The sequence below is a fragment of the Corvus hawaiiensis genome, chromosome 3, assembly GCF_020740725.1.
Source record: "Corvus hawaiiensis isolate bCorHaw1 chromosome 3, bCorHaw1.pri.cur, whole genome shotgun sequence".
NCBI classification, from domain to species: Eukaryota; Metazoa; Chordata; class Aves; order Passeriformes; family Corvidae; genus Corvus; species Corvus hawaiiensis.
Window position 1 is genome coordinate 2,263,903 of NC_063215.1, and position 19,845 is coordinate 2,283,747.

At 46.4% G+C, this 19,845-nt stretch overlaps 2 protein-coding genes across 12 annotated transcripts in view; one reads left to right on the top strand and one right to left on the bottom strand.

Annotated features, from left to right (window-relative positions):
• INTS9 (integrator complex subunit 9) overlaps positions 1–15,864 on the bottom strand; it is a 61,858-nt gene extending 45,994 nt beyond the window's left edge. The window contains exons 1-4 of one of the 2 annotated variants that reach the window (XM_048296610.1): positions 15,674–15,864; positions 9,806–9,933; positions 5,516–5,576; positions 3,271–3,333 (exon numbers count right to left, since the gene is read on the bottom strand). In XM_048296610.1, coding sequence (XP_048152567.1) covers positions 3,271–3,333; positions 5,516–5,576; positions 9,806–9,870 — 189 coding nt within the window. In that variant the 5' untranslated portion in view covers positions 9,871–9,933; positions 15,674–15,864. Of the gene's footprint in view, positions 1–3,270; positions 3,334–5,515; positions 5,577–9,805; positions 9,934–14,491; positions 14,572–15,673 lie in introns of those variants that run through there. The other variant, XM_048296609.1, reaches the window with a different exon arrangement.
• HMBOX1 (homeobox containing 1) overlaps positions 14,994–19,845 on the top strand; it is a 107,034-nt gene continuing 102,182 nt past the window's right edge. For 6 of the 10 annotated variants that reach the window (XM_048296611.1, XM_048296617.1, XM_048296614.1 and 3 more), the window contains exon 1: positions 14,995–15,124. The gene's annotated coding sequence lies outside the window, so the exon portion shown is untranslated. Of the gene's footprint in view, positions 15,125–19,340; positions 19,451–19,845 lie in introns of all 10 variants that reach the window. The other 4 variants (XM_048296620.1, XM_048296621.1, XM_048296622.1 and 1 more) reach the window with 2 other exon arrangements.

The following is a 19,845-nucleotide window of genomic DNA, read 5'->3' on the forward strand; positions in this document are numbered from 1 at the left end:
ATATTTTTTTATGCAGCACATCATACTGTACCCCAAGAGAGAGATGCATGAAGATTGTATTTATTCATATGCTTAAAATAATCCTCATCTTTGCCCAAAGTAAATGCTTGGCATCTTTATCATTCACATTTTCTGCAGCAGGAGATGAAGCCCATTCACAGGATACAACAAAATGGATGGGTGGGCCCAATTTGTTTTGATGTGACAGTTTAGACAAGAGTTCTGAGAGTGAAAGAAGACTTCACACATTGTTAAAAGAATTTTAATTAGAAATATTTACTGGTAATGCCGTAACACAGATGGTGTCAAGTCAGAAATTTACAAGATTACTGACCTCTAACTCAGTCATTATAGAGCAGCTAATGGAATTCAACACTCATCAAGCACATATTATCTGATTACAAGGCTTGGTCCATCAATTTGAATAAAAAAGGCAAGAAAGTAGGTCACTCTGCTTTGCAGAGGGCTGACACAGTGCTCTAGCAGCTTAACTCCTCGCTAAGCACTCATGATTTCAATCCATGATCACAGCTGATGTCAGAGCCATGTTCTCCGAGCTGAGAACAGCAGGTGAAACACCATCCTCAGATCCACGACAGGGCACCTTTTATTTTCCTGAGCTTCCAGGCAGGAACACACTCCCTGCAAGGTATCAAAGGATCCACTGATGCCTGCTCCTGCCAGGGCTCGGTTTGTCCATGCCTTGGCTTCCAGCTGCATCCAGACCGCACCGGATCAAATTCTGGAATGGTTTGGATGGGAAGGTCCTTCAAGACCAACTTGTTCTGCCCCAGCTGGGCAGGGACACCTTCCACTATCCCAGGTTGCTCCAAGCCCCATCCAACCTGGCCTGGGACACTGCCAGGGATCCAGGGGCAGCCACAGCTTCTCTGGGCAACCTCCGGTTGTGTGCCAGGGCCTCCCCATCCTCACAGGGAACAATTCCTTCCCAATATCCCATCCATCCCTGCCCTCTGGCAGTGGGAAGCCATTCCCTGTGTCCTGTCCTTCCACATCTCTTGTCCCAAGTCCTTCTCCAGCTCTCCTGGAGCCCCTTTAGGCACTGGAAGGGTCTTTCAGGTATCCCTGGATCCTTCTCTTCTCCAGGTGAGCACCTCCAGCTCTCCCAGCCTGGCTCCAGAGCAGAGGAGCTCCAATCCTGAGCTGAATCCCAGCCCAGGAGAGCCATCAGGAGGATGCACACCATCACTTTCCAACCTTAAGCATGCCACATCTCAGCACCCTAGAAGCATTTACTAATAGGATGAAAAGGGTGTCAAAAACAAAATAAAATCTTCCCTGGGGCTTGCAGCGATCCCACTAAAGTGCCTTTGAGCTGAAGAGGCTTCAAAATGTGTCTTGAATGTGAAGTGAGAGAGCAGAAGGTTGCCAAGCAAAGAGAGGGCTGCACCCTGCACTCTGACATGTGTGAGTGTACTCTGCTGCCGAGACAGCCTCTTATCACCTTGTGGCTGCTGGATGAGATCCAAATCTTGGCTTGCTTTGGCAACGGTGTTCCTGGAAGCGATACCGGCTAACTGCTTCTGCAGACAAGTTTCGTCAAAAGAAGTGCCATGGAAGGAGACAAAGTAAAAGCCTCTTTCACACAAGCACCCTTTTATCCCATGCTGCCAAACAGCAGCAACATTTCCACTCTGTTTTCAGCTGGCCATGACTCCTGAATCTCCTGCAGACAGGTGAGCTCAAGGTGTGAGCTGGGTATCACAGCAGATCTCTTCTAGTGCTCACAGAGGAGATGTGGCATCTGTTGGGAACTTTGGGAAACATCTGAGAGGCCATTTTTAAAGTCCCTGCAATGGTGACATGTGCAGTTGGTTGCCATCTTCTGGTTGTAGGATGGGCTGCTGGGAAGCAGCTTCATGCAGGGATAACAGGGGTAAAACGAAGCAGTGACTCCCTGTCTGTCATATTTAGAGCTACACATGTGGGTATTTTCCAGCCCAAAGTAACCAGAAACCCTGGCTGAAGCACCCTAAACCCCAGCAGATTATCATTCCAAGGGGAATCCAGCACATCAAGCCTGTCCTTCTCAAGATCTGGGCCATAATGGCACTTTCTACACACACAGATACTTCCCACATCCCTCAGTTTCACAGGACAGTAACGAAAAGGCTCACAAGAACCCAGAATTATTAGGATTTTTGGTTGGTCTTTTTTGCTATGATTGGATTATGACCATTCCAGTTGCGTTGGAATGGTTATAATCTGTGGGAATCACTTGCCAAAACCAGTACCAGAGCTGACAACTTGTTTGGAAGAATCAAGATGACAAGAGTGATGCCAGGGGTGAGTTCCATGGGATCCAGACAGAGGAACAATATTGCAAGAATCTCAGCAAGCTGAAAAGAACCTTCCAGGAGCGTTTTGTGCTTCCTGTCTACAAGGGCAGACAGAAACGGAAAAAAAAAATTGCTGCCCAAAAGAAACTGTGTCTGTCTTTGAAAGCCAGAGAAAACATCCCACCGTGAAATGAAAGAACTGATGTTATCACACTCTGAACACACTGAGGAAAGGGGATATTATTCCCATGCTACTCTCCATAATTCATGCCCACCTCTCTCTGCTCAGCTTTTTACATCTTCAGTTCTCCTACAGCATTCCCCTGATCAGTCAGGTAACCCCAGCTAAACCAAACATCTTCAACAGTCTTGCTTGCTTATTTTAAATCCAGACATTACAGTAAAAACCAGCTTGAGCAGCCACTTGCAGCCATGCCCGTGGACATGAAGGCACAGTTCTTCCCTCAAAGAGGCAGTAAAAGTTTTTAACCTGAAAGTGCTGCTGGCAGAAGTGCAGCCCAGCAGAATCCAACCTGGCCTAACCACAGCTGGCTCCCCAGGGAGCTCCACTGGGCATGTCCTGCCTCTGTGGTTGGAGACAAGCAGCTTTCCTTGCCTTCATTCCCTGCCCTTATCTAGATCAGCACATGAATCCTGCCAGTCAGCCCAGCTCAGTCAGGTTGTCTTTGGAAAGCCCATAAAAAAGGAAAGTTAAGTCTTATTCTTGTGTGAGACATTGATTTGCTCAAGGAGACCTTCCATGTCTCCCAAAACCACTGTTGAGAAGGGTTGTTTCCATCCTTTCAGTGTCATAGATCCTGGAGGCACCTTAACCACACAGAGTTTTAGCAGTATTACTTACTGAGTATTAATAAATTAGCAGGAGGCTAATAATAATAATAATTTAGCAAGTTTCTTCCATGTGATTGAATGGAGTTGGATTTTGCAGTAAGGCTTTGAACAAACTCACCTCTGGTAAGCAGAATTCAGGCACAGAGTCTACAAACACATGGCCAGAGCACTCCTTTAGCTCCTGTAAAAAACCACACCAACACAGGAGACACAAAAATACAACACGGTGTGACTCCAAGCCAGCACATTTTGGATTTTCCAGACATTTTCTTTATCACAGGTAATTTCCAGCCCGTTACTACACGACATTTATCCCCCTTCTAGACACAATTTGGTGCAGGCAGATCTGCTAAAATTGCTTTCATGCCAGATGCTTGGTACTTGAAAAGATCAGATCCTCATTGAGAAGGGCAGAGAAGCAGCCTCTGGTAGGTAAGGAAAGAGCCCTGGTAATCACCAGGAAGGCAAGTTTGGAATTTAGTTTTGGTTCCAAACAACATCCAACCTTTTCTGTCTTTTTAGGACCAAAATACAATTTTTAGCCCATCTCGGAGCGTTTGATGAAACAGCTTTTGAGGATCTAATCTCCACAAGGCACTTTTTGTTAATCTCTATCCCCTATTTTCTTTCTCTTTTTCAAGGCTAACATCAAAAACTTTTGTCACATGAAAAGTCACATTCTTCAGGATTATATATGCAACAAAAATATTCCCAACTCTACTGCTAGCACAACTCACAGGCTCCCTACCACCCACCCTACCTTCTCTTCTGTCCCAAAGTGAGTGGTCTCAGCCAGCTTCAGACTGACAGAATTAAAGATTGAATCCAATTCTTAATAATTACAGTGCACCTGCCAACTAATAACGAATGAGCAATTACATCTAGTGGCAGAAGTCTCCTAACCTCATCTCAAGGGAGTTCAAAATGATTAAAAGTAGATCGCAGCACATTTCAATGCCTCTCCAGGACTGAAGTTTTACAACTGAGTGCTGTAACAGGAATGTCCACCCCACATGATAAAACACCCCCCTTTGACTCCTTCCCTTGCCTTTTTCCAGCATGGGTCAAAGAATTTACCATTCCAAGCACTTACGGTGGTCAAGGTGAAGTTAAGAGACGCTGCCTTTGAATTTTTAACACTATTTCTACTGCCACTGGGTGAGTTTGGAGGTTTCTCCTGAGCACACACTGCAGCAACAGCATCCCAGAAATTTCAATACATTCCAAGTAAAACTACGGTGACAGTCTGTCCATTCTTTGGAGCCCAAAGCTCTGACACCAAAGCTGTTGTTCAGGAGACACAAATTCCAGGGAATTCAAACTGAGCAACTCCATTGCTGCCCCTGAGCCTCTGCAGCCCTGTGACTGCCAGTTAGCAAGTGCTCTGAATAGAGCTGTTACTATTTTACCAACAGAAATGCTGCCTGCACAGTTTCTTTCGTCTCCAATGAGAAGAAAAATCAGGTCTTTAATCTATGATCTTCAGCTCCCTTGTCTGTAAAAATCAGATCAATCCATTTTGTCCACCTCAAAGCCCCTACAAAAGCAACTATTATCACTGTTTCCTTTAATGTTCACATAGTCAGAGAACAGTCTATTAAGCATTTTCTCCACTGGTACCTATTGCTGCCCACATTTGAAATGTATCTGCCTATTTTACTAACATCTGACATATTTTTGTGTTCATTGTTCCCCCGTGGCAGATCAAGCTGGACGCTGCAGTGCCAAGATTTGGTTGAAGCCTCAGATAAATTCTGCCTCCAAAACTGATGTAATGAAAAGAGGGGGGAAAAAAGAGCAATTCTGTGTCTCTCATGTCACTGAGGAAGTTCTGTGTCTTAGAATTAGGAGGCTGGAGATAATATCCTCCCTGCTATGTCTAGCAGCAGAACACATGTTGATTTAAGAGGCCAAAGCCATGCTTTTCCTCTCTGAGAGACCTCCCATAGGCAAAGCATTGCCTTTCTCATAGTTCTGCCTGAAAAAGGGTACGATACCAACCTCATTTACAGGCATGCTCTGAAGCCTCAGTGTCAGAAAAGTGAGACTGTGGAATAAAAGGCACTCTAAGAAGGCAAAGCACTATTATTTATGGAGCTCCATGAAATACAAAAATATTCACACTGATGACTTGTGCATTTTAAGAGGATTTTTTTATAATCTAGGCTACCTCTGAAGCCTGAGAGTTGCTATTAGCATTTTGTTTCAAAATGTTCTGCTCTGCAAGGACATCCTGGCTGGTAAAGGTACACAGAGAAACCTTTGGGATGAGTCAGCGTGGAACACTGCTCTTGCAGCACAAGCTCCCAACCTGGCAGGTAGCTTTTTGCATGGCAAGAAAATTCCAACCACCACCACAGTACCTTGTCCAGAAACGTGCTTCCATCTTTCAAAACCCAGCTGGGAAGTTTGGACAGCCTGGGGCTGCGGAAAGAAAGATAAAAAATTATTGCAATATGAACTGAATTATTATCAGTGGCTAAGCACAGACCTTCTACTTGGTGTCATACAGGCAGAGAACACCATTTCTGTCTCAGGGAAGTAACAGTCCCAATAAAACAGACAGACAGTTTCACTGTGGTTAAGTGTTCACCAAAATGACTTTTACAAATCATGATTATGACACTTATAAGTAAAAAGAAATAAGAGGATGAGGCATGCAGGGAATTTTTAGTCATTTATGGTGAGGATTTCAAAAAGGCTCAGTGCTGCTGAGTTCCCTGTGGTGAAACTGGATGAATAAACAGAAGTTAGGGCAGCAACAAACTCTGTGCTCGAAACAACACAAAAGCACCATAAAACTGTTCTGGGACAGAGAACAACAGACAAATATTCCCATTAGCAGTGGCAGGGAAAGACTGATGCTCTGGACTAAGTCATTCATAGACACAGGTTGGGATTTTATATCCACATAAACCATGGTTTCGTGCCCGGGTGTCACCCTGAAGACCTACACCAACAGCTGTACAGGACACAGGGGCAAGGAGGCTTTGTGGTGAACTGCACGTTCTAAGCAACAGCAGAGCCCCTTTTTTCATTGTTTCAAATGCTAATAAAGGAATTTAAAGGCGGACAATGCAATCCTGAGTTTAGAGCAGTAATGGCTGCAGCATTTGTTGCTACCATAACTGAGAGACTTATTTATATTTCACAGTGACATCTGATTTTTGTGTGAGCCGACAGCTTAGCTCTAATACCACTGCCTGCCCAGACTGAAGCCTATCTACACAAATCAAAACAAAAAATGAGTAAACAAGAGAATTGAACCCACCTGGAACCAAACCCTGCAACAACCTCAGATCTGCACACAGAACCTGGTTGCAATGCATTTTGCAAGTGCTGTGCACTAAGCTCTACAGTTTATATCCTTAAAGGACTTTTAAATTCAACATCTTGAAAATAGGAAGTGATTCAAGGGCTCACAGGAATGCTGTCTTCAGACTCACAGCAGTATAAAAGAACAAATTCTGACATCCAAGTAAGTCACAAGGAAGGAAAAAGGGGAAATCCAAGACTCAAGCAATGAAGACAGAAGGCAAGAGGTGAGAGCAGAAGGATCTGTCATGGAGAAGCTGTGCCAGAGACGTGCAATTCCCTTTTGAGGATAAAGAGCAAGTTTGAAGAAGTCTGATGATAGAAAAGATGAAGTGGCTAAATGTGCTCCCCAGTGACATGTTCAAAAGCACAATTTAGGAGCAGTAATTTGGAGACTGAGGAGGGCTGAGTAGAATTGGTGCAGTGAGACTACAAGAGCTATGGAAAAAGCAAGAACAAACCACTCTGATATGCAACAACTGACAGATATAGGAGGAGAGGACAGGAACCCTGGCTGGAAGGGACACTTGGAGGGCTGCAGTCCAGTGTCTCAACGCCAGCACAAGATCAGGTCAGTCTGGCTTGTGCCTTGCAAATGCCTGGATCCATCTACGGTTTCAGCAGCACGAGGCAGAGCAGAATAAACTTTACTTGTTCTACTCCCCATAATTTAACCTAGTAAAGGTTTTGCTTTATTCATGATGAAAGAGCACTGAACTTGTACTAAACTGGCATCCACTGAGGAGTGAAGAGTCACGGGAAGCAAAATGAGCAGGTGTGTCTTGTGTGTGGCTGAAAGCAGAACAACAACACAGGACAGAAAGGACTCTTTACCTTGAAGTGAAGAAGCAACACAGCTCCTCCTGACATAGTTTTGACATTGTAATAGAGTGATTGATTAATCCAAAATAGCTGGAACTATCCCATAAATAATGTGAGCAAGTGTGTCATGGCTAGACAGGAAAGGTTAAGAGCTTCCCACATGTTCATTTTACCGTTTTGCATTTGACTTTGGTACAGGGGAGAAAACTCCAGTTGACAAAGCTTTACAGTACAGGAGCATAAAGAGTTGGGCAGCTCCATGGGCTGGTGAGAACAGGGACTGCCATTTCCAGGGCAAGGAGGTATCTAAATACCATTGCAGTGGCATTTTTTTTGAAGAGCAAAGAACTCTAAAAAATGTCCAGTCCCTTTAATGCCACAAACACTGCAGCACTTTCCTCTCTTATAGATTAAAGCACAGGCTCTCAAAATGTTTGCTCAAGGAGGGTCCCATGCCAGGTACGACACAGGACTGAGCTGTGTGGCAAAGATCCTCTCTAATATCACACCTTTGGGCAACTTTGCAGACCACATAGTGAGATTTGCAGAATCCAAGGGGTTCACGGATCCTGCTGGGATCTATGGATTAAAGACAGCAGAGAGAAGCATGGCTCCTCTCAGGTTAAGGTCTCACTCAGGTCCATCTCCAGTTAGCACATCTGGTTCTGAGAGGACACAGCTGGGGAGGACCTCAGATGCGACAGAGCTGTGCTCAGATTCCTCAGGCAGTCAGTCCTTCCTGTCACCTTACCTGGCAACTGATGACAATGTCAGTTCTCTGTCACCCCATGTTATGTTGATAACACACATTTGAATTTCAGAGGTGTTTGGACATCATGGTAATGGACTCCTAATCTCTAATGGTACAACTATGAGTACTATAGAGATAAGGACTTTCCAGTGGCAGCCACATTCCTCCTCACATTTCTGACTTATTTCCACAACTCTCTGCAGGACACCTAGTTTGTAGAGGAGATCAATTACTTGCCCAAGTCCATGTGCTCAGGCCAATCCTTGCTCTAAGGGGTGTTCAGTCACCTCACTGACAAGATTGATTTGATTTAAATCCAAGTGTTTGCTCCGATTCCACTGGGCCATCAGGGGTCAAATCTGACATCCTTTCTCACTGAGTTTGAGCCACTTTAGTGCCGACATTCTGGAGGTGCTTGGGGAATTCCAGGTTGTGACCTGCAATTTGGCTGTTCATTCCCAGGGTCTGCTATCAGCAGACAAGGCTGCCAGATCCCAGGGGAAGGCTGATTCCTGCCGCTCTGAAGAACCTCTTAAGCCTTTGTTCAATCACCTCATTTTGCTACTTGTTCCTCTCTCAATTTCCTTTTCTTTGGGGGGGAGAGGGTTGGGAGAAAGCAAATGCGAGGCAATTCTGTCTGTACCTGGATTTCCAAAATTTGCTGCATCTGTTCAAAATCTATTACTGCACCAATTGTTGCAGTCAGCAATTGCACTATGGAATGGGACAGAAATTGACTTTCACACTGATCCCTCTGAGGGCATCTGTTGCCTCTCTACAGCAGATCCTGAACTCCACGTTCTTGCAGAACAATGCACACATTGTCTATTCCTTTCCTCTCCTCTCCAAAAAATAACAAATCATAGGAAGTGCTGGACAAACTGCTTTAATCTCACTAGGTCAATTAGGAAACTCCCTTTTCCAATCGTATTTCCCCCTCTCAATCAAGCCTTCCCTGAACCCAGAACATTCCTCACTTGTTTCTTTGTGCATCAAAGTTACTAAATGGCTTTTGAGAAAGCTCCGACTGCTTCGCATCACTAACAGTGACTCATTCCCACCTTTCCAACTGCTAATTTTTATTATTTATTTATTCCATTTACACAAGTCATGTCACCCTAACTGAATATCCAAATTAGTCTAAAAACTTGGGGAAATACAACTTTGTAGTAGGGCACAGAAAGGAGAGTCTCGATCTCCGGATTCTGTTCTAGACTCTGTTTTGATTTCTCTGCTGTTCCAATCCCGTGCCCAGCTGCACTGCCCTTTTATTTATTTAACTTTTAAATGGGAACAATTATGCCACGCAGGCAACTAACAAGGGCTGCTAAGTGCCATTTTTCTTTGCATTAGTCTGTGCTCTGAAGAACAGCCTGAGAAGATGGTGGTTAAACAGGACCTGCTGGGCTCCACGCACTCCATCTCAGTTACCCATTTATCTCATCTTGCATGAAGAAGCCAGAAAGATGACAGATATGTGACCTCACTTGTGCTGAGCAGTTGCAGCAATACTTTACTGAAGCTTAGAATAAATTATCTAGAAAAACCAATCAATAAATCCATAAAATGTCTTCCGTCTACTGAGCCAAAGGACGTTATTTTGATAAAGAGAATTTTTAAGTGAACAAAGTCTATTTATGATATCAGATGATGCTGTTCATTTGTACCCATCCCCTCCCTCCTTCCAATACACCATTTCAGGCAGAGCACTCCAACTGCAACCCAAGAAGAGGCAGACTAAGTGCTGACAGGCCACAGAACTCACCTCTGGACCAGAGGCAGCGGGAGGAAATTGAGGGTAGACGTCATATCCAGCCCACAGTCCAGCATGATGGTGGTGGATTTGAACTTGAGCACGTTGCATGGCAAGGTTGGATGTCCTGACAAGCAGTACTGGAAGAAGAATGAGGAAGAGTTACTCAGGACCTTTACCAGCATGACCCTTCCCTGTGTGCTGGGCACTGGTGAAGCTGCACCTTGAATCCTGTGTCCAGTTCTAGGCCCCTCACTGCAAGAGAGACCTGGAGGGGCTGGAGCATGTCCAGGGAAGGGAATGGAGATGGGGAAGGTGCTGGAGCAGCAGGAGTGGCTGAGGGAGCTGGGAAAGGGGCTCAGGCTGGAGCAAAGGAGGCTCAGGGGGGACCTTGTGGCTCTGCACAACTCCCTGACAGGAGGGGGCAGCCGGGGGCGGTCAAGGTTTGCTCCCAGGGAACAAGGGACAGGGTGAGAGAAAATGGCCACAAGCTGTACCAGGGGAGGACAGGTTGGATATTAGGAACAATTTCTTAAAAGAAAGGGTGGTCAGGCCTTGGAAGGGGCTGCCCAGGGAGGTTTGGAGTCCCCATTCCTGGAGGTGTCCAAGGAATGCCTGAATGTGGCACTCAGTGCTCCGGGCTGGTGACAAGGTCATGATGGGTCACAGATTGTACTTGATGATCTTGGAGGTCTTTTGCAACCCAAATGGTTCTGTGATTCTGTGACAGAGTGAAAGCACACCTATCCCCACAAATTGCCTTTCCCCCTCGTTTTTAAACACAGTTCCTCACACACCAAAATAAAACATGATCTGTGCCCCACAGCTGTGTGTGTTCATTGAGATTTCCCCAGGTCAGGGTGTTAAGGGGCACATTTTCTTCACACAGTTTTTCTGATCCCAAGGGTTCAGTGAAGGCAAAATTCTTTTCTTTGATTTAGGACATGTGGGATCTCTTTTTTTCTTGCAATCACCTCTTTCTCCCAAAAACCCAGGACATCAGCGTCTTCCAAACTCAGTCCTACTGGCAAAACTTGGCTAGAAAATTTGAAAACAACTTGGGGTGGACAGGGAGGCAGAGAAGCCCTGCAGGAAGACAAGTTTTATTTTGGTAAGAAACCTGCCCAAACAACTCCTGCACAGGTGCAGCAGCTCTGGGGCAAGTTCTCACCTGCTTTTTGTCCTGCTAAACACAAACAGGAAGCAGGAGGGACTTGGCAACCCCACCTGAATGGAAGGGTTTGTGTATCCAAATCCCAAAGGCTTTGCAAGCTTAATGAGCCAGTGAGCAGGTGATGTAGGGGGCACTTGAGCATCATTGAGATGCAGCCATCTCCTGTCTGGAGTGACAAACATTTAACAAGGCACGGGAGCTTTGAGTAAGAAGAGCACAGAAAGGTCGGCTTTAAAATGTGGGATTAGAGACAAATGTCTGAGTAGAGCTCGGCCACCTCCGAGGGAGGGTTCCTCGGCTCTGAGGAGGGATTTTGCAACTCCAGTCTCCCAAGTCTGGACATCTGGCAGCACAGCCATGCTCAGGTGGTCAAATTTGAGCTTTTAAATTCAAGTTTTAGTCAATTAAGATGAAAAATCCCACTTGTTTGGCCGTGCACTGCACTAAAAACAGACTCAGTCTTTTTCTAAGTCATTTATCCCTTAAGCTTGGGTTCTATACTTCCCTCTACCAAGAGGAAAAAAAGGAGATGAATCATTTAATTTTCTACCTCTGCTCACAATATGTGAACACAGGACTGCACCTGTCTGCATTAACAGACCTCAAGGAGTGTATTTACATACATTCCTCAAAAACCTGCTTTAAACTATATTTAAATAGTAAAATCTACTAAGCCCCAAATATTAAATTTAAAATATCACAGAGGGTTTTGTTTTAAACTCACAAAGCCTTAATTATTAAGGAGTTACATCACATTTTGCCTTTCTTTTAGTAAAGTTTAAAAAAATATGTAAAGCCAAGCTGGTGAAGGAGTGAGGAATTCAGTTGGTTTATTCACAAATGTAACACACTCATGTGAAATTAAGTTCTCACCAGACCAGAACTTTGACAAATGAAGCTATAAATTGAAGTAAATAGAAAGAAATGAAGGGAAAAATAAGTTCTATTTTTGTAGCTTTTAAACTATTGGTAATTAAAAAAGGCAATGAAATATCACCACTTTTATCAGCAAAACGTTTTCTTGCCTTTTTTAATAATCATGAGTAGGATCACGACCTTGACATCTACGAGCTAACTGGAAAATCTTCTGTTTTTCCTTCTTTAAAAGCAGCTAAAATCATCTCTCTCTGTGGCTGCCATGCTGTGGTAAATGCATTCCTGGGAGTCAACGGATTCTTTCTACCAGATTCAAACAAAGTGACAGAAAAATAAAGAAAGCAGTTCTAAATTTCTATACAGCTGTTTGCACAGGTGACATTGCTGGGCCTGCAGTTCTGCTAGAATTTTAGATTAGGAATCCAGGAATGGGAGTGTTTGCACTATGTGTGTCTCTAAACATTATACATATGATCATTTCCACACAGTTTATACTTATTCCTGCTTAAAACAGATCCAGAGATTCCAGTCATGTTCCTGATTGAACTAAAATGCAAGATTTTTGCTGCAGGATTTGCTTGCTTCCAACTTTAGCCCTTATGGCTAAAGGCTGGTGCAGCCAACACACAAAGCTGCCTCATCTCCTAACTCCAAAAGTCACGTAAGAAAGACACAAAACACACAAAAGACATAAATATGCCCAGCCCAGCTCACAGCTTTCCTGGCAGGATTTGCAAACTGGATGAAAGTTTGACAGTGGGGCACAAAGGGCCCAAGGTGAGGGGCTGATTCCAGATGCTCAGGGCCTGGGAGAGGCAGGTTCTCCACAGACATCCCATTCCCAGTGAGCATCTCATGGATGGCCTAGTGACAGAGGAGAGAGATGGTGGCTCAGACTCGCAGCTCCAAAATATTCAGAGTTGTGCAGGTTAAAGGCAGAGCTTGGAATTCCAAGTGAAGCCAACAAATCCTGCAGTGCATTCCTCCAGTATTAATATCACATGCCATCTTAAAATCTGGGGGGAATATTAGCACCGAGATTTGCCTGAGTAAAAGCACCATTTGAATTTGTGGGAGTCTGACGTTTTCACCAGATTCTGAATCAGGTCTGGACTCCAAATTCCAGAATGGTTTGGGCTGGAAGGGACCTTAAAGCTCATCTCTTCCCAACCCCTCTGCCCTGGACAGTGAACATTCCTCTAGTCCCTCACCTCTACCCTGTTCTTCCAAATTCAACCCAAATCTATAAGAAAAGAGGATGAAAAGCATCTGACTCCTCTCCCCATAACCCCAAGATTCAGACACATCTCCAGAAAAATATAAGGTGAACAAACTGATCTTATAATTCTCAGCCCCGAAATTTATACACAGATCTAAAAATGCTGTGATACAGACTCCAGTCAGTTTGTATTTCCCCTCCCTACCCCTTTCCTCTCTCCGTCCCTATGCAAGACTCTAAACATTATAAGAGCTCTGCATTCCTGCTGGGGTCTTTATTTAAATATTTCCCAGTTTGCTTTTCCCCCCTGAATTCTATCAGCCGCAACAATCACACTAAGAAGTGCTTGACTTTGCAGTGTTTGTCACACTGGTAATATTCATCCTCACACAGATCCTTATCACACAGGTAAGATTAAGCAGGATCAAGCTCCTTGAACACCTGCCTCTGGAATTAATTGTACACACTTCCATGGAGAGTGATTTCCTAGAAGTCTTAAAACAGCCCAGAATCCACATTTCATTCTATGAAGATTTGTTATAACACACTGCTCAGTCTCAAAACCAAGAGACAATCTTAGATTGAATAATGCTGTCACTTCAGATTAAATAAATCAAATGTTATATTCAGGTATGTTGAATACTGCTTGGGTTTTCACCTCCAGACTGAGAACTGCAGCACATTATGTGAAACAGAAATTCTTCCTGGGAAAAAAAGTGATGCCTGAATCCAAGGTCTCCAGAAGAGTTAAACAGTTCAAGAGGGAGATCTAGAGAGGAGACCAATATCATGGGTCATGTACTTCCTGACAGAAGACTGTAATATCAGAACCAAAATCCCTGTCAGAAGCAAGGGGCATCCTTGGCAAAGCTGTTCCAGGCTGAATTTTTTTTATTAGTATCTGCCTGTATTATCACACTGCGGACGGAAAACGTCTTTATTTCAAACCACGGGGATTTATTCACGTTCCTAGCGGAGCCCAGCAGAAGCCATACGTGCAGCGGCCAAGCTCCACGCCAGACTCATGTTTAAGATTAGGAAGGCTGAGAAACATTTTCTCCTCCGCCTCCCGAATCCTACTGAGGTTTGATCCCATTCAACACTTCAAACCTGGGCAACGGCCCCCCTCCCTTATCTCCCCACTCAGGGCCGACCCCCGCCTTCCCCCACACCTCAAGGCCGACCCCCGCCACTCCCTCAGCCCCTCCCCGCCCCGGTATCACCCCTTTATCCCTCAGTCCCCCCCCAGCTCCCTCAGGATCACGCCCCCACCTTTTCCCTGAGGCCCCCCTCCCGGCGCCTCAGTTTCCCCTCACGCCTGGCGAAGCTGAGACTGCGCAGCCCGGAGGCGACCCCGGGAGCCCCCCCGCCGCCGGGGGAAGGCCGAGCCCCCTCCCCGCCCTCATGGCCCCCCGCCCCAGGCACTCACCAGCTTCATCGCGTCCCCCGGTTCTATTTACCGGGACAACCCTGCCCCCCTTCCTGCCCGCCCCGCCGCGCGCCCGGGGCATCATGGGCATTGTAGTCCCACCGCCCCTCCGCCCTAGATAACGTCATGGCCGCCCGCGGCATGACGGGAGTTGTAGTCCGCCCCGAGCTCGGCCCCGCCGCCCCATTGGCGCGCCACGCGCCCGCGGCACGCTGGGAGTTGTAGTCCCAGCGCCGCGGGTCTCCCCGTCACCCTGGGGAGGGGGGAACTACAAGTCCCAGGGTCTCACAGCTGCAGCAGGTGGGGGCTCGGATGTTGATATCAACATGGCGCTTGTCAGACAGACAAAGACAGTCGGTCTGGTGTGATTGAGCCAAAAAAAAAAAAAAAACCAAAAAAAAAAAAAAAGAGAGGGAGCGGGCGAGGAGGAGGGAGCGGCAGGAGGAGCACCGGGCGGGGAGGGGGCCGTGTCCTCGGGGGGCGTGGGGGGGCTGAGGGATTTCCTCCCCCCTATTGTTCTCGTCCCTCCGCGCCCCCCGTTAATCCCCCCTCAATCTGGGGCGGGGGCGGGCGGGGGGACCCCCCCAGTCCCGCCGGTCCATGGTGAGGCGGAGGCGCCGGCAGCACCCAGAGGTGAGTGTCGAGGGGGGATACGGGGGGGGAGCGGCGGTGGCGAGGGGAGGGGGCGGGCGGGTGGGTGGGCTGGAGGGAGGGAGGGCAGCGGGAAGGGGTCCCCCCTCCGCCGGCACCGCCGGGAGTCGCGCCGAGCCGGAGAGCGGGATGTGCGTGAGGGGGGCTGCCGGGGGCGGGCAGGGGTGGGCAGGGGCAGCCCCTCAGCACGGGCGGCAGAGTTGGAGCCGCGGCTTTGGGGGGCTCCGCGGGTGCCCCCGAAGCGGGGGAGGAGGAGGAGGAAGGTGTCCCCGGGAGACTGGAGCGGGAGGGCAGGGCACCTTTGGGGTTCGCTGTTCCTGCCATTTGTATATTTATTCCGATTCCTCCTATCTCCCGGGTGTGGGGGCACGGAGTGGCGGCCGCGGAGCCCCCTCAGCCTGGGTGGGTGCTGCGGTTTGGGGGTGTTCGGCTGTTGTTCGCCGCGGAGTTTTGGGGTGGGCTGGTGCGATCCCCGGCGCTCCCTGTCCCGGGGACCCCCGAGGACGGCAGGGGAAGGAGGGAGGCTCTGACCTGCGGGGATGGAGCCGGGCACGGAGCCCTCTCGCTCTGCCGGGGAGTTCTGCCCTGGCTGGGGCTGTGCGAGGGCTTCGGGGGCTCCTTTTTGGGAGCTTTGTGCCGGTGGAGGTCTGGGAACGGGGGTCGGGGTGCTCCAAAGCCCGCTGGCTCCCAGGGCTGTGAGATCTGTGGCGGCTCCCGGGGCTTTGGGAGGTTTTTGGGGAGGGCAAAGGCGTGAAACCCGAAGGGTGTCTGGTTGCTGGAGAGTTTAACATGGGAACGGGTGGGGGAGGAGGAGGACCCGGAGGGAAGTCATTCCCAAAACGTGCGAGGAGAGCTTGGGTGGGGTGTCAGACGCTTGTGTATTTTGTACTTCTTGGGAAGAGGTGGGCAACGGGGATGTGGGGAGGGGGGGTAAACGCTTTTGTATCCCGTGCCCGGGATGTGTTTGGGGCAGAACGGTGTGTTAGACCGCAGGAGCGGTCGGGGGAAGCGGCAGGGAATTCTGCTGAAGTGTTTGCCTCGGCTTCGGGGTTAAAACAAAACAGGAGGCGAGTATATTTAGGTGCAGAATACACACCCGAGCCAGACCCCGCCGAGTTGTTCGACCTCAGTTTTGTCTGATGGGTTCTTTTCTTTCTTCCCCCCCCCCCCAGTTGTTGGAGTGTCTCTTGGTATGTTTGCAGAGCACTTCTTCGGAAGCATTTTGTTCTTTGCGATAGGTCTGGAAAAGCCTTGGTTGGACGTGCTGTTTTTTCCCCAGTTCCTTCGTGTTAGGGACAAAAAAAAAAAAAAAAAAAGCTCTTTTTGGGGGTGGGGAAGGAAGAAGGAAGAGGAAATGAAGGTTTAAGCATGTATGTGGAGTCGAGTCCTGTCTCAATTTGTTGAAGTAACACTGGGAGTGTGATTCGGTGGCTTTTAAGTACAAAACATTTATGAACAAAAACTGGGGAGATTTAAACTTTGTAGGGAGGAAAGTGTTAAAACTGATGGCCAGGGAACGCGGAGCTGGGAGACGCTACCTACGTCCCCCTGCTTCAAACTAGTGGAGATGGAGGGAAGGAAAAAGGAAAACACTGGGGAAAAATACCCCTATAATTTGCATGAATGATGCCACGTAAAATACCGGAGCGAGGAATTGTGCTCTGCAGACGATTTGTGGGCTGGCGAAAGCCTGAAGTGCCTGCTCGGGTCCCGTGATATGACTCGCTCATTTCTGCAGGGCTCATCAGGTACAGGCTCTGCTTCCTTCCTGGGATGGTGCAGCTGGCATTTGATTTCCTCCATGGATGGGAGAGGAGGAGTCCTGTGCAGTTTTTTTCCCCGAGATGATTGCATTTTCTTTGGCCTTGCTGTACCCTGCCTCATTAGTAGGAACTGCATCTATATTTATTTACCATTATACCGTGTCCCTTGGGAAGTGGGGTGTAGTTCGGAGTAGGTATATATGGATTTATCACTCCTAACAATTTTTTTTCCTCCCATCATGCTAGGACCAAATCTGTCAACAGCAAAGAACAAAGTTAATTTATTTCTGTGTTTTGCATCTCCCTTTTTAGCATTTCTTTTCCAAATTGCTAAGAAAACATCTCTGAGGTGGAGAGAGGGGAGAAGGAAGAAAGGGATGGGAAACGTTTGTGCAGGGATGCATTTGTTATCTGCATGTCTGGGGAGCACCGGGCTCGGGAAGGGGCAGGGTTTGTTTCTGCATGTGAAAACTGGGCTTTGGGAATGTTCTCTTCCCTTATGTGAAGATTATTCTTTAGCCCTGAGACAGCCACAACTTTTTCTGTCTGGTTGACAGAATTATCAGACGAGCCTGGGCAGGAGGCTGGGAACAAGGAACTTGTGTTTTGCTCCGCGCTGCCTGTTCTTCCTCCCCTCGTTCCCTTAGCACCAGTGCAAGCACCAGAACAGGCATCAGCATTTTTAGTCCTGTGTCATCCCACTGTTCCGAGCAGAGCAGGTCTAGACGACATTGTGGTATGCAGGCTGCCAGATGGGTTACAGGAATGCTACCCTAGGTGAAACGGCAGGATTTTTAAGGAGGGGTAAGGAAATCTGGGAGAAAATCCTGTGTGGATGAGGCCTGGTTATCTCTAGAACTGCTTTACTGAGTGGTCTCAAGCAATCCCCTGGGTTTGTTGACCTTTCTGGACAACGTGCATCTCTCTAGCATAATTCTCTCTGATAATTCCACAGAGTTAGTAGCTGCTGTCAGCTGCAGGAAGCTTATTTTTAAGGCAGTGTCTGTGTGGGTCTTACTGGTCTCTTACAAAGGGATATTAAAAGTTCATGGCTGTGCAGTGTTTTGAAAACTAAATTATTATGAAGTGTTTACTTTATAGTGATAATCCATAGGTTCATGGGAGTGTTTGGTATGTTTTTTCATTGCTGTCTGGATTTGGGAAAACAGTGGAGCTCTGACATTCATTTTTAAAACTAATTTAGTTTTTAATAAAATGCATTTTTATTAAGTGTGACTGTTAGGAATTGTTCTCTCGTTAACTTTTGGGACTGCTCTTTTTGTGTTGTGTGTCAGTGGGGCAGGGGTGAAATTTGGGTCTTTGGCTGGGGAATTAGGAGAATTAATGAAACTGAACCATGAGAAAGGAGGAAGCTGTACTGTTCCTTATACAGGGGATCTGGGAAGATGCTTGGTTGTGTATGTTAAAAAACAAATGAATTTTCAGGAAGTAACAGCACATTTTAATCTAAAGAAAGCAACTTGTGCTTCACAATGATTTCTGTGCAGAGCTTTTAAGGATGTTACGGAATGACAGGCTATGGTATTGGCATCTGTAGCAAATCTTTTTAATCTTCAAAGTTTAGAATTTGAAATCAAAATATTGTCAGCTTAAGAATCTTACTGCAAAAAAAAAAGATGCCTTTGTTCCTCCTGCTGATAACTTCATGCAGCTTTGATTCTAAAGTCCCCGAAGTTGATTTCACGTTATACTGATTTTAACAAAATGGGGATTGGATTCTGCATACATGTCCTTGCGGGATTGGTCTTTAATTATACCTATGCTGATAATATGATCTTGTGGGTTATCAATGCAATGAGACCAATACTGTGATTACAACGGGGTTTTTAGGACATAATGAGGAGAATTTGATTCTTTTTTTGGAGGGGGGTCTAACGCACAACCCTAAAGCTGGTTTTATTTGTAAGATTAGTAATAAACTGTATTTTAGCATTCTAATATTCATGTATTGACTACAGCTCCCTTCTGACTTGTATTAAGTTAGGATAGTTGGGTAGCAAAGTGTCCTAAGAGTTTGTATTTGAACACTCACTCATGCAAATGGGTTGTGTGGTAGCTGTGAATGCAATTCCCAGGGTAAATGCTAAAGATAAGTGTTTTGACAAATGCTTTTAATTTGGGGAACAATATGAGCAAGAATGACAGGATATGAAAAGAAAGTGCTATTTTTCGTCTCGCAGGTGGCAAACCAAAGTGTAGAGGGATCAACTTGCCCGGGTTCCTACAGGGAGTCTGCGGCAGAACTCGAAATCAGTCTGTGATCTCAAGGGTTTGTCAGGGCTTTAATCAGTTTTTCTTCCTCCCCTCATTAATTGGCTAACTTTGACATTTTGAAAATAAGATCTAGAGATTATTTCTCTTTTCTCCAGTTTCAAACTTTATCACCTGAAGTTTTTTTTTTTTCTCATTTTCAGTCAAGCCTTGAAAACACAAGGTTGGAAAACTTGATCTGAGCAGCACCTCCCTGACATATGATACTATCTCGAAACAGCCCCTGACAAGTGAACCCTCTCATTGAAATCATGTGAGGAATTTTATTACTCAACTCTGAAGATCTTCTGGGGGAAAGGAGGTTGCAAACTATTAACTATGTGGTCTTCATTGCAAGTTGGCAGATAAAATGTTCTTACGTATTTGAGGTTGTCATGTGATCCACAGCCAGAAGTAGAGAATCAGCTTTGTAGTCACTGACCAACTGAAAATTTCATCTTGTCACTGTGAGAAACACATTTATTTCTGTGTTGTGCCTGCAGATTTCAAGTGAATATATCTTTTTCTTTAAACATGCTCTTGGTTATATTCTTCCCCTCTGGACTGTGCGCTCACACAGCGTTAGCCTGGGTCATATGAGCACGTGGAGAAGCTTTTATCCTTGATAACCTTACAATATCTGTTGGATTTGGGAAGCTCCTGTTCTTT